At 37.7% G+C, this 15,185-nt stretch overlaps 1 protein-coding gene across 2 annotated transcripts in view; it reads left to right on the top strand.

The window, feature by feature from the left end:
• The first annotated feature begins 330 nt into the window (after window positions 1–330).
• The window catches only part of FEM1C (fem-1 homolog C), a 34,301-nt gene continuing 19,446 nt past the window's right edge, over window positions 331–15,185 (top strand). Inside the window, exons 1-2 of one of the 2 annotated variants that reach the window (XM_070412486.1) lie at window positions 331–467; window positions 1,321–2,070. In XM_070412486.1, coding sequence (XP_070268587.1) covers window positions 1,527–2,070 — 544 coding nt within the window. In that variant the 5' untranslated portion in view covers window positions 331–467; window positions 1,321–1,526. Of the gene's footprint in view, window positions 468–800; window positions 1,124–1,320; window positions 2,071–15,185 lie in introns of those variants that run through there. The other variant, XM_070412487.1, reaches the window with a different exon arrangement.

Here is a 15,185-nt window from a genome sequence, read left to right as displayed (position 1 = left end):
CCCGCCCCCTCCCGCCCGCGCTCCGCACGCAGGCGCGTACTCCGCAGGCTTGTGGCCACGCCCCTCCGCGCCGGCCCGCCCCGGCCGGCTGCTCCGCCCCTAGGCGGTTGCTCGGGCGGCCGCCGCCCTTCCCCGGCCCAATGGCGCGGCTGCCGCGTTGGTGATGTGGGATAGTGCTCAGGCTCGTCCGGCCCCAGGCCCGCAGCCCATTACACCACCCGCCGCGGCAGTCGCTGCAGCCGCTGCAGCCCGCGCAGACGGAGGGCGGGAGGCGGCTCGGCGTGGCGGGGCGGGGCGAGCGGCGCGGCCGCACTCATTCCTGTGGGGCGCGGGGCATGGAGGAACTGAGCGGCCGCAGGCGGAGCTGGGCGGCGCAGGCGGCGGCCGGGACAACGGTTTCCATTTGAAGGGGGCGGCTGGAGCCCGAGCGGCCGGCGGCGGCGGCTGGAAGGACTAGCGACGGGCAGGTAGTGGCGGCGGCGGCGGCCCTGCCGCGGCCCGAGGCGCCCGCGGGGAGGCCTGGGCGGGAAGGGGAAGGAGGGCGTCCCGGGCAGCTGAAGGTGGCGGCGGGCTGGAGGCCGCCGGCCGGTCCGCCCGCCGGGAGGGGGTCGTGGTCAGTGGAGGACCTTGGGGAGGGGCTGCCCGCGTCCGGGAAAGGCCGAGGTGAAGGTTCTGTGAGGTGAAGGGGCGGCTGAGGTGTGGGGACCTGCGATCCCTTGGGGGCGGGGGATCAAAATGGGGCGGGCGAAGGGAGCTCCGCGGCGGCCGGATTTCCTGAGAGCCTCTCGGAGTTTTGGAGGCGAGGGAGCCTTGCGGAGCGGGGCTTGGCGCCGGCTGGCCGTGGCTGGTGGTGTCTGACTTTTTGTTCCTCCACGACACCCCTTCTGGCCACCATGAGGCCTCCCGGCCTCGCGCCCTTGGCCGGCTCTGCCCTGCGGACGGGAGAAGGCGCCGTCCCGGACCCGCGCCTCGCGCCCCTGTCGGTCGGACTCTCCCCGGGCGTGTGCGGCACCAAACTAGAGCGAAGCTTGGCTAGAGAGGAGCCGAGAAACCCGGTGCCTGTTCGGGCTTAAATTCACCATATGTAGAGAGGAGTCCGCCTCCCACCGAGCCGTTCGGGGGTGTGTGTACCTTTGTGTGTTCTTTTTCACCTTTTGGGCGGTGGGGGGTGGGGGAGTGACGGTGGCATGGGAGCCCCTAAACTAGGACTCTTCCTCCCCACAGGAGTAGAAATGATGAAAAAAACCAAAACAATGTTTTTTTTTGCTTTTACCGATGAAAAAATCAAAACTGTTTTGTTTTGTTTCTTCCTTTCTCCAGTTTGTTGCTCTGGTTGTCAGATGTCGGAAGGCAACAGGACAGAACATACTCTCCGTGTTTTTTTTGTGTTTTTTTTTTTTTGATATCCGTCCTGGGGTTCTGTGATGAAAAGTGAACTTTGGTTCCTGTGACTCGTGCCTGTGTCGATAAGAGTTGAGCTTTGCATTGAGGGATAAATAAAAGCACCGCCTCCCACCTGGACATAAATGGATCTGAAGACAGCCGTGTTTAACGCAGCTCGCGATGGCAAACTCCGGCTTCTCACCAAGTTGTTGGCCAGCAAATCCAAAGAGGAGATTTCCTCCCTGATCTCTGAGAAAACGAATGGGGCCACGCCACTCCTGATGGCGGCCAGGTATGGGCACCTGGACATGGTGGAGTTCCTCCTGGAGCAGTGCAGCGCCTCCATAGAAATCGGGGGCTCGGTCAATTTTGACGGCGAAACCATCGAGGGGGCTCCCCCTTTGTGGGCCGCTTCTGCCGCAGGACATCTGAAGGTGGTCCAGTCTCTGTTAAATCATGGAGCATCTGTGAACAACACGACTTTGACCAATTCCACTCCTCTAAGAGCTGCCTGCTTCGATGGCCACTTGGAAATAGTGAAGTACCTTGTAGAACACAAAGCTGATTTGGAAGTGTCAAACCGGCATGGGCATACCTGCTTGATGATTTCATGTTACAAAGGACACAAAGAGATTGCGCAGTATTTACTTGAAAAGGGAGCAGATGTTAATAGAAAGAGTGTTAAAGGTGAGTTTCGCTTTTTCATTTGAATTTTTGTGTACCACTTATTTTCTGGAAGTTTGGTACATAAATATAAGCAGTGATGTTGAGTAAGTCAACACTGACTTGTTTTGATTAGGTATCCCTTCCAGTATAACCTTGTTGATGTTTCTCTGTTATTTGATAACATTGAACAAGTGTAATAGAAAGACCTCTGTTACTATGTTAAGCAGCATTTTCTGTCTCTTTTTCAAATAACTCCTAATTGCTGGCAAATGCGTTCTTCAAAGTTACAGAGCATGTTAATGGTAGTTGGATCTGAGCCATTAGCTTGTATTTCATCTTCCTCAGAATATACTTCAATATATTATGTTTTTCTTAGCTTTAATTTTTGTAGAACACTCTTGGAGTAAAAACTATATTTAGTGAGTCATCTTGTTTATCTTAGGTCGGCATTTCTTTTGTTATTCTGTCAGGGAAGGCTAGGGCAAACTGACCTAGAAGGATAAGTATTACTGGAAAAGGGAGAAAAATCTGTTCCCTTATTCCCTATTTATTGTTTGGCCAAATTTTTTTTTAATAAAGAATATGTATTAAATATAGCAAGAAAGAAAACAGATTTTTTAAAACTGCTAACAATACTGAGAGCAAAACAAGGATTAGGTTAGACAAATGTGGATTTGTTGGCTAGCAACAATGTAAATAATCTTTGTCCACAAAAGTTAAGGTTTACAATGGAGTATAATTTCCAGCGATTGTAATAAATTTAAAACAGCAAATGATAGTTTAGAATTTTTTTAAATTCTTAAAAAACAACTGTCCTGATACTACAATTTTTATACTTGAAGACCTATTTTTCTTATACATCTATTTATATAGCAGCAAAATAATTCACTGTCTAATGAAAAAAAACTATTAAAACTTAAAAGTAGCATACATACATGGTAAAAAAATATTCAAACAGCACAAATTGGTTTACAGTGTTTATAGTGAAAATTAAGTCCTATCTATCACCCCTGATTTCTAGACCTCCAACCCATCCGTAACCACTATTTACTGTTTTTGTGTGTGTCCTAGAGATAGTCTATGCAAATACAAGGATATGCCCCTATATCAATCTCACCTTTCCTCTGTTAGTTGATACATACTGTTTTAAAAAAAAAAATTACAATTTATCTTGGATGTCATTCAACTCCAACACACATAGCTACCTCAGTCTGATTCATAGCTACACAGTACTTCATTGTATATAATTTATTTATCTATTCTCTATTGATGGACAGTTCTGTCACATCCAATACAAACAGTGCTGCTGTAAATATTCTTGAACAAAAGTGTTGCACATTTGTGTGAAAGTAGCTGTATTGTAAATACTCACAGGTGGAATTGCTGAATCAAAGTATATGTGCATTTATCACTGAATAGTGTCTGATTGCCTTTCAGACACACTAAACTACACAGTATGGGGCATATAGTTACTGGATATATTTATTGAAGTTAGTATCATCTTTTAAAAAAAGATTTGTTATTAAAGTGATTCAGACTCATTGTGATTTTTCTGAAAATGTTCTTCCCAGAGGAAATATAAAAATATCACAAAATCCAGACATTTAGAGTTAATCCTTCCAAGATGTTTCTGAATTTTGTGAATAGATATTATGCAATTTTATTTTATGTCCTCTTCTATAGCCTGTTTTTAGCTTACTAGGTGTTATCTTTTTTTTTTTTTAAATATATTTTATTGATTTTTTACAGAGAGGAAGGGAGAGAGATAGAGAGCTAGAAACATCGATGAGAGAGAAACATCGATCAGCTGCCTCCTGCACATCCCCCACTGGGGATGTGCCCGCAACCCAGGTACATTCCCTTGACTGGAATCGAACCTGGGACCCTTCAGTCCGCAGGCTGACGCTCTATCCACTGAGCCAAACCGGTTTAGGCACTAGGTGTTATCTTTAATACCATTAATTATAGCTCTTTAATTTCAATAGCTGCATACTCCTCTAATGGAATTTTATGTTGCTTCTAGCTTTTCAGTATGATACACATGTTCCTGTTAGCATTCTTATATATGTTTTCAACTGTTCCTGATTGTCTTTGAGATAGGTTGTTAGGTCAGAGGACAGCATGACTTTTTAAACACTCATCATTTTTAAAAACCACTTATTTTTAATAGAACAAATTGCTGCTTAGAGACCATATTCATACTAGGAATGCTTTGAAATCATAACTAAAAGAGGGTTAAAAGGTGTGGCTGCTTGTTTAGGCTTGTTGGATTTTTTGTTTCTTTGTTTTGGGTTTTTTATTATCAGCCTAATGATGAACAGATTGTTAATAAGTTCATATATTTAAGTAAAATTGGCGTATGTTTTAAACTCTTATATATCATTGGAGAGATGAGTACTGGTACTATTTCCCTTGTGTTTTTCAGAGCTGCTTTATATACTCCTAGAAATAGAGTATTTGAGAGAACTATATTGTAAATAGCTCATTATTTTGTGAGCATTTTTCTTAAACTCTGAACAGTATTTGACTTGATTACCTTTGCTATTTTAGAAGAATATTCCTTTTTAATCACTATCGTATAGCTGTGTATATCCTTCCTCTTTTGGCCAATGGTCTGCTTAGTCTAGAGTCATTTTTCCCCCAGTGTCAGTATCATATATTTATGTCTCTAAAAAATATACGTAGCCCCAATTTTATATACATACATATATACACATACATATATGTGTATTTTATATATACAGGGTGTCCCAAAAATGTATATGCACTTTGAATAATTATTTATTCTAATGGGTTAAATCTGAAAAAGAAACATCAATTGAGCTTTCAGCTGTTAAAGTGTGTATACATACTTTGGGGACATCCTGTCTATAATATATATTGCTCTGTGTGTGGTACTCTGCCTTTTCATGGTGCATTTTAATTTCAACAATGATTTTTAATGATTGTTGGGGCAGATTAAAGTACATTGCACCCTCTCTCACTCTGATTCTGAAACCTCCATTCTCTGATGATCACTCTCATTGGCTCTTCAGATTTTTTTTTTTTATGGGTTAAAGGGTAATAAAAATGCAGGGATCAGTTGAAACTGAGGCAGGAACACTGGAGAAAGATCCGAAAGAGCATCAAGGAGAATCCCCCCCCCCCCCCATTTTTAATTCCATTTAGAAAATGGAAAACACTGATAAGACCAGGGATAAAATGGAGAGAGAGGAAGAGAGAGACATATCCATGGGCTGCCTCCTGCAAGCCCCCTACTGGGGATGGAACCCGAAACCTGGGCATGTGCCCTGACCAGGAATTGAACCAGTGACCTCTGGGTTCATGGGATGACGCTCAACTAACAGCTACACTGGCCAGCGCTCTTAGGAAATTTTATATGTCAGCTGTTGGAAATGATTTTGAAGAAAGAAAATGCCAATAGATTATGCTTAGTCTGCTTAAATATAAAATGTATGTGACTTCTATATTTCTTTACTTTTAACATGCAGTTGGCATTTGAATATATTATTTAACCTCTATCCATTACTTTTTAACAGGGTGTTGGCATTTTGAGCATATTTTAACCTAAGCTAGAATTCATTCATTAATTGAGAAAGCATTTACTGAGTCCCTCAGTGTGCCAGGCTGTTAGACTTAGGATATATAAAGATGAGTAAGACAAGATATCCAGTCTTGGATTCCCTGCCCTTGAGGAGCTTATAGTTTGATGGGAGAGACAGGTTCATAAGCAGATACTTAAACCACAATGTGGTAAGTGCAACAGCAGTGCTTTCTTTTTTTGGAAATACTTTATTCCTAAAAAACTCATTCCCTTAGGGGACAGAGGGTTCCTCCTTTTCCCTTGGTATTCAAAAAGGGAAGAAAACCTTTGAAATATTTAGAGAAACTTCTCTAGTTTAGCCCAGTTGATTTTTGAGACAGGAGAGTTGTTTGCTATTTAAAACTACAGACCCTAAATCAGAAGCGATTATACAGGCCAGTCTTTGAGCTGTCACATTGATCTCAGCCCTATATAGTTGGTCATTTTTGGTTTTCTTTTGTTCTTTTTTTAAAATATGTTTTTATTGATTTCAGAAAAGAAGGGAGAGGGAGAGGGAGAGAGAGATAGAAATACCAATGATGAGAGAGAGAATCATTGATTGGCTGCCTCCTGCATGTCCCACACTAGGGATTGAGCCCACAACCTGGCATGTGCCCTGACTGGGAATCGAACCCTGACCACCTGGTTCATAGGTCAGTGCTTAACTACCAAGCCATGCCAGCTGGGCTCTTTTGTTCTTTATTATTATTTTTTTAAACTTAGAATGGGACTTTGCAGATCTATGGTAAAGTTACTTAAAGCCCTTCAGTTCTGCTTTTATACCAAAATTTAACTGGCAAACGAGCAGCTGAAAGTGATTGAGTACTACAGATCAATGGAACAGCTCTGAGTTGGAATTGGGGAGGCTGGCCCTAGAGGACACACCGTCCTCATGCATGGGCCAGTCATTTTAGATACCCAAGGTAATTAGTAAACTGGTAATAAGATAATTACTGTGCATTTTCTGTAGGCAAGACATTGTGTTGAACATTGTGAAGGCTATGAGAAGATACAGGACATCACATTTGTTAATTGCTAAAGGAATGGTATAAATCTATGCTGTAGGACTTACCTAGACTTCATGGACAAGTTGAACTGGGTCTTGAAAGGATTGTTAGGGTTCAGATATGCAGAAGAGATTTGATACAGTTCTTAAAACTGAGGAAATGGCATAAGGAAAGACACATTGAGAAATATGCTTGGAAGGCCCAGGAATTGGAAGGTAGGTGTACTGTTTGGACCAAAGGGCTAAGTTATAAAGGATATTGACTTCTAGGTAAAGATGTTTGATTTTATTCTTTATGCAGTGGTAAGCTAGTGAAAGTTTTCATCAGAGGAATAACTGAGATTTTTTTAGAGAAACCCATCTCACTACATTCTACTTAGCTCTTTGAGGTTAGATGCCTGGTGTTTGTATCCATGCATTAGAAAGAGTATCTGGCCCATGATAAATATTTAGGAAAAAGGCTTGTTGAATGAATGTCTTGGACTTAATAGAAGAAAGATTATAAGTTACTTGATAGCAAGGACTCTGTTTTGTAGTCCTTTCAATATGGAAATAAAAACATGCGTGAAAAATTGTCAATAATTGTGAAAAATGGGTGGTACAGGTGGAATTCTATAGGGTTTAGAAAAGGGAGAAATCCACATAGGCTCATGTTAAGTGTAGCTAGCATGTAAGGGTTTGTAGAGAGCTAGTTCATGCAGTGTTTTTATTTTATTGAAACTTTTTAATTTATAAGTAAGTATAAAGAAGAATACATAAGAAGATACTTATCACCTTGCTTCAACAATTATCCACATCTGCCAGAGTTTTAAAAAATGTGTATTCTCCTCTCCTTTTGTTTTCTGCAATAGTTTAAAGCAAACCCCAGGCAATACGTTATTTCTCTCCCATAGTATAGGCATTTTAGGGTATAGATGTATTTCAGTCAAGAAAATTTTAAAAAGGGAAAGATTATATGTATATAATCCATGTTCATTCTTTTCCCTCTTGTATCTCCTTGCACACTTCCCTGTATCCTCAGGGAACTCGTTATCCTAGTTGGAAAGCTAAGCTGTAGATGATGTGTAAATTGAGTTCAGTAGGAAAATAGTGGAGATTGGATTTTGAAAAGTGAATTCTCGCAGAATTGAAGTTGAATTGAAATGAATAGATCATTTGCACTAACTGCTATTTCAAGAGCTGTAGGCAATACCACGAATTGAAGGCAGAGATTAAGTTTTACTTAATGACTTGTGGGTACATGTGGTTCTTTCACTGAGTTCATCTGCATCACATTTTTCTAGATTGATGAATTAAATTTGTTTAAAACAAAATTCTGGAAGCCCTTGGTATTCTAGAGATTTATGCTACTGAGACATCAGGAATCTATGTGTTGGAAGATGGAGGTGGAAGTGGTGGTGAGAGGCCCAAGTAAAGAAGTTACAAGGTTACAAATCTGACTGAAACATCTCTTTCTCTTTTTTCTCTCCCTTTGGGAAGAGCTACAGTTGAATAGAGTGAACTATCGAGACCAGAAAGGAAATTTTAATGAAGTTAGAATTATACTGTTGATGCTTTTATCAAGTTTCATTGTGTAATTTTTATTAAATTACGCTATTACTAGTTGTTTTAGTCCTGATTCCTTAGCTCGAGTGTGCTTAGCCTTGAAAATTCTACTTACTTTCAAGAGCCATTAAAAAAGGCAATTTTTTATCCCTAGTTGAACTGCTTACCCTTTTCCCCATCTTTACAAGTAGTTCTCTTATGGAAGCTTAGTCCCAGCTACAAAGTTGAAGAAGAATGATGCCAAACACAGTAGGCTAAAGTGGTCCTATTGTAACAGATGTGGGCATTTCCAGACAAATCTGTTAAAATGAAAGACACTTTAATTGCTGCTTCTATAAGTCAAAACTTACCAAAAACACAGGAACTTTGACTTGAAAACAGCTTTCACATACCATTCACTGACTTAAAGTGTATAAATCAGTGGTTTTTATTTAGTATTTTCACAGAATTGTGCAACCATCACCACAGTCACCTTTTCACACCTACCTACACCCTCGTAAAAAAACTCCATATCTATTAATATTCACTGCCATTTTCCCCCTCCTCCCTCATCCCCAAATATTACTGGTTTTAGACAACCAGTAATATTTCTGTCTCTGTCAATTTATCTGTCCTGGATATTTCATATAAATGGAATCATAATATTGGTCTTTTGTGACTTCTTTTATTTAGCATAATGTTTTCAAGGCTCATTTATTTTGTAGCATTTCAGTACTTTATTTCTTTTTATTGTTGAATCCACTATATAGATATATCACATTCATTCATCAGTTGACGGACATTTGGGTTGTTTCTACTTATTGGCTATTAGGAATAATGCTGTTATGAATATTTGTGTAGAAATTCTAAGGATGTATGTTTTCATTTCTCTAGCATAGGTAGGGATAGAATTGCAGGGTCACATGGTGACTCTCTGTTTAACCTTTTGAGGAACTGCCAAGCTGTTTTCCAAAGTAGCTGCACCATTTTACATTCCTATTAACAATGTAGGAGGGATCCATTGTTTACATACCCTTACTAATAACATTTGTTATTCCCCTTCTTTTTAAGATATCCATCTTAGTGGGTGAGAAATTGTATCTCATTATGGTTTTGATTTTTATTTCTCCAATAGTTAATGACTGAGCATCTTTTCATATGCTTATTGGCCATTTGTATATCTTCTTTGGGGAGTGTGTACATATCCTTTGCACCGTTTTAAATTGGGTTCTGTATCTTTTTATTACTGAGTTTTAAGAGTAATTTATATATTCTGAATACAAGTTCTATAACATATAACTTGAAAAATTTTTTTCAACATTTTGTGGATTTTCATTCTTTTGAAGGTATTTTTTGCAGCAATATTGATTATATTTTACAAACTAATTTAAAAATATTCGACTGTGGGTCATTTACTTAGATTTGACTTAAACAAGAAAATTGGTAGGAATAGATTTCAGAGTTTACTGATACTCTTTACTAGATAAACAGGAACTTTTCTGTGGATCAACTGTGTAATCTAGTTGTATAATATACCCTGTGTCTGCTATGGCATGTAAGTATTTAAATTTAGAGTAAAGAAGAAGAGTGAAGTTTTGTTTCTGTATGGTGTAAAATAGGGCCATGACATAACTCTCCTTTTAAACTTATATTCATATCACTTGATAGTGCTATTAGATATGTTAGCTATATGACAAATATATATAGTAAGTCCTCACTTAATGTCATCAATAAGTGACTTTAAGCAAAAGGATGTACAATGAAACCAATTTTACCTTGGGCTAATTTTTATAAACAAGAGTTAAGTTCCTAGGACATCTCATCAATGTTATAATTAAACAATGATGAATGAAACAATGTTATTTGAGGACCTGCTGTATAAGATTCATTCTCTGTTTCCTTGCTGCTCAATTAGCAAAGGCCAGCAGTATAGGCACCACTTGGAACTACCTCTAGATCACTGACTCGGATCTGCATTTTACTGTGATCCTCTGGTGTTTGTACACTGAAGTTTGAGTAGAACAACTTTATGTGACTTATACTAACAAACACAAAACTTGAACTATGTGAAGACTTTACAGGCAGTGGAATCTGTTGAATTGATATTGCTAGAAAAAGTAATTTAAGTTATAACAAACATTTTGTATTTGTTAAATATTTTATTACCTTATGAGGACAATTTTGTTTCATTAAAAAGATAAATTCTGTTTACTCTTTGGGAGTGGTTTAGAAATGGACTGAATTCTGATTCTGGTAAGTAATCTTATCCAAATTGAGATATTTATAAATGCTCTGTTGAAGTTTGTCATAATTTAAGTGGTTGATTGATAACATTCAGTTGCAAACAATCATTTATTTATCATTTAGTCAAACCCAAACCATCTGGTTTGGAGCCAGGAAACTCTTGGGATCCAAAATAGTTTTCACTCAAAATACTAGTATGTTTCAGATTGCTTATTTTAAAAAAATCTTGACCACATTGCTATGCACCTAAACTATTACAATTCAACATGAATTCCTATTTTTTCTGTGCCTGCTATTAAGAGATTACAGGTCTCTTTAAAATTATAGCAACTAAGATTGGCCCTTTAGGTCTTCTTAATGAATATTACCATGTTTTAATGCATGAGTACTTCCCATAATTTCCTTCCCTTAATAGCCATCTCAGAAGTATCACAATGAGTATGGCTACTTAAAAAACACACACACACACAAACATTTTTTTTTTTTTAAATTTCAAAGAGGAAGAGAGAGGGAGAGAGAGAAACATCAATGATGAGAGAGAATCACGGTCAGCTGCCTCCTGTATGCTCCCTACTGGGGATTGAGCTTGCAACCAGGGCATGTGCCCTGACTGGGAATCGAACTGTGACCTCCTGGTTCATGGGTTAACACTCAACCACTGAGCAAAACCGGCCAGGCAAATATGGCTTCTTTTTATCCTTCTAAATGTTCTTAACACTATTTCTATGTTAAGTTATATAGTTGAAAATTAGTGTATTTGGATCATACTATTTTAACTTCTACAACAATACTTTAACTGAGTCAACACTTAGGGTACTATTATCTTGAGTTTTAAGAATTGTCCATTTAACAAATATGTATTTTGAGAAATCATAAAAATTTTCCATTATGAATTCAGTTTCAGAAATTTAATTTTTTTTCCAAATTAAATTTTTCTTGAGAATTATATAATACAACACTTACCTGTTTTTTAGATAAAGGTAAGTTCATTTAATATTATTGCTTAATATCCTCAATTTTATCTAAGATGACTGGTAGTAGTTATTTTTTACTTTGTTTTCTATTTTCATTGTCTTTCTCTAAGGATACAAAAATAAGACATTAAAAGGTGGAGATGCAAAATTTTTGAAAGTGCACTTATTGCATTGTGGGAACATTTGTAAGGGGCATGTAAACCAGAAAAAGTGCCGGAATTAAATTTTTTCAAAAGTGCTTGATATATATTATTATGCACCCAAAGTTTAAATCAACGAAGTTACCTAACTAAAATTAAATATGATTTTATTGGTCTTTGGCATGTAACTTAGCATAGACTAGTCACAACATAGTAACTTATTCAGCTTGTTATATTTTTTGCAAGAACTTGCATTTAATACTTATAGCATATCTAACACTCTTTAATGAAACAACTGATAGAGCAAAATATACAGCCATCTCTCGTCCTATTGCATTTCACTTTATTGCGCTTTGCAGATACTATGTTTTTTACAAATTGAAGGTTTGTGGCAACCCTGCATCAAGCAAGTCTGTTGGTGCCATCTTTCCAACAGCATTTGCTCACTTTGTGTCTCTGTGTCACATTTTGATAATTATCTAATATTTCAGACTTTTTCGTATTATATTTGTTATGGTGATCTGTGATCATTGATTTTTGATATTACTATTAAAATTCTTTTTGAGTGCCATGAACCATGCCAATATGATAATGAACTTAATAGATAAATGTTGTTGGTGTTCTGACTACTCCACCAACTGACTGTTCCCCTATCTGTCCTTCTCCTGGGCCTCCCTTGTTCCCTGAGACTCAACAGTATTGAAATTAGACCAGTTAATAACCCATTAATGATCTCTAAGTGTTCAAGTGAAAGGAACAGTCACAGGTCCCTCACTTTAAATCAAAAGCTAGAAGGCATGTCAAAAGCTGAGTTAAGTTGAAATTGAGACCTCTTTGCCAGTTAGCCAAGTTATGAATGCAAAGGAAAAGTCTTTGAAGGAAATTAAAAGTTCTCCAGTGAACACAAATTATAAAAAGTAAAACAGCCTTAAATGCTGATAGGGAGAACGTTTTAGTGGCTTGGATAGAAGATCAGACCAGCCACAGTGCTCCCTTAAGTGAAAGCCTAATCCAGAGCAAGGCCTTAACTTTCTTTAATGAAGAGAAAGAGAGAGGTGAGGAAGCTGCAAAGAAAAGTTTGAAGCTAGTACAGTTTGGTTCGTAAAGTTTAAGGAAAGAAGCTGTCTCCATAACATAAAGGGCTGATGTAGAAGCTGCAACAAGTTTTCTGGAAGACCTAGCTAAGATGATGAAGGTTGCTACATTAAACAACAGATTTTCAATGTAGACAAAACAGCCTTATATTGGAAGAAGATGCCATCTAGGACTTTCATAGCTAGAGAGAAGTCAATGCCTTTTGCCTTATTTTAAGAACTTGCCAGTCACCCCAACCTTCAGCAACTACCACCCTAATCAAGAAGCAGCCATCAACATCAAGTCAAGGCCCTCTGCCAGCCAAAAGATTACGACTTGCTGAAGGCTCAGATGATGGTTAGTGTTTTTTAGCAAGATATATTTTTAAGTTAAGGTATGTGCATTGTTTTTATAGACATAACACTATTGCACACTTAATAAACTATAGTATATTATCATAACTTTTATATGCACAGGAAACAAAAAAAATCATGTAACCCGCTTTATTGTGTTAATAGCTTTATTGCAGTGATCTGGAACCAAACCTGCAATATTTCTGAGGTATATCTGTATACAGTAAATATAATAGACAACTTATCATTTACTAATCTCAGAAACGAACATAAATAGACATGTCATAAAAGAAAATGAAGTTTGTGAATAGACATGGAAAATGTTCTATATAACTAGGTATAAAGGTAATATAAATTAAAATTCAAAGATTGATTCCAGTGCTAGAAAGAATACTATAAAATTGGAACTTTTGAAATATTTTATAATTCCTTTGAAAGTGAATTAAAGGTGTGTTAAGCTATCACACATTTGTGATTCTGTTTTAAGGTCGGCATTTTTTTGTTATGTGTTTATTGAAGTATAATTTATATACAGATAAAATCCACCCTTTTTAGTATATAGTTCTATAACTTTTGACAATTATATACTATAATTTAACTGTAATCAACCCCTCTTCCAATACACACTCCCTGGCAATCATTGGTCTGTTATCTGTCCTTACAGTTTTTAGGCACTAATTCTAATAGTGAAAATTCAGAAACAGTGTGTATGTCCATTAACAGGAAAGTGTTCATATAAATTAGATGTCCATTAACAGGGAAGTGTTTATGTAAATTATGACATGCCTCCTTATTTGAACTTTCACCATAAAGATATTAAGAATTATTATGTAGTTCATGTAGTAACATAACATGAAAAAAATGACCAAGATGTAGGAGAAAAGCATGCAGTAGTTGTATATGTACTGATTACAACTTTATCAATGCATACTATGTAAAAGAGACTTGGAGACATGAAACAAAAATTATGGTTGCTTTAAAATTTGTTTGTTTTTTTTAAGCCTCTGTTTTCTAAACTTTTAAGTAATGCTATAATTTAGAATTTTTTTAGGGTTTCCAGGGCATGAAAGTCATGGTTTGATATACTTATGTTGTTAGAATATTAACTAGATGCCCTTAATTAAGAAGATCCCCTTCTTAAGATTTTGCTTTTTAAACTTCTGTATCTTCAGAGGCTAAGTTTGAATCACTTTTTGTGATATAAAGTATTAAAAATGTAACAATCTATCTCAGCTTTAACAGTGTGCTAACTGCTATCTGGGATATAAAGGAAATATAGGATCTGTGTACTTTAGGAATATCGACAGTTTAGGTAAGAAAACCTATTTCTGAAGCAGTGACATTATACTATTATAAGGTATTGCATAATATTATAATAGTAGATGCAATATGAATAACTACCAGAATGAGTTATACATTTATTTACCAACATGGCAAATTGATATGATATAACTAAGGAGGCCTCTTTGAGCAGCTAAACTTCTTGGTGAAACTTGAAGGACAAGAAGTTAAAAAGATAATAGCATATTACAGGAAAAATTAAGAGCAGAGGTTTGGAGATGGGAGTGAGCAGACTGTTCCTGGTGTTGGGAGAGATACTTAGGATGGAGTGATGTGAAGCATAAGCAGAATATCTGTGTTATGGATGGCAGGTATTAATAATGTCTTTTAAAAAATATATATATTTTATTGACTTTAGAGAGGAAGGGAGAGGGAAAGAGAGATAGAAACACCAATGATGAGAATCATTGATTGGCTGCCTCCTGCACACCCCCTACTGGAGATCAAGCCTGCAACCCAGGCATGTGCCCTTGGCCGGAATCGAACCTGGGACCCTTCAGTCCACAGTTTGATACTCTATCCATTGAGCCAAACCAGCTAGGGCTAGTAATGTCTTTTGAATTAGGGCAGGTGTTGGCAAACTATGGCTCAGGGGTCAGATCTTGCTTACTCCCTTTTTTTGGATTGCCTGAAAGTTAAGAAATTGTTTTTATATTTTTTAATGGTTGGAGAAAAATCAGATGAAGAATAATAATATTTTTTATGTGAAAATTATAGGAAAATCACACTTCAGTGTCCATAAGTAAAGTTTTGTTAGAAGAACACCATGTCCATTAATTTAACATACAGTAGTTCCCTCTTATCTGAAGTTTCACTTTCCATGGTTTCAGTTATCCAAGATTAACCACAGTCTGAAAATATTAAATGGAAAATTCCATAAGAAACAATTCATGAGTT

The sequence above is a fragment of the Myotis yumanensis genome, unplaced genomic scaffold (genome assembly GCF_028538775.1).
Source record: "Myotis yumanensis isolate MYYU_CA2020_CCGP unplaced genomic scaffold, mMyoYum1.0.hap1 SCAF_4, whole genome shotgun sequence".
Taxonomy (NCBI): Eukaryota; Metazoa; Chordata; class Mammalia; order Chiroptera; family Vespertilionidae; genus Myotis; species Myotis yumanensis.
The sequence above is the reverse complement of the archived record's forward strand: the minus strand, read 5'-3'. Positions and strand labels throughout refer to the sequence as shown.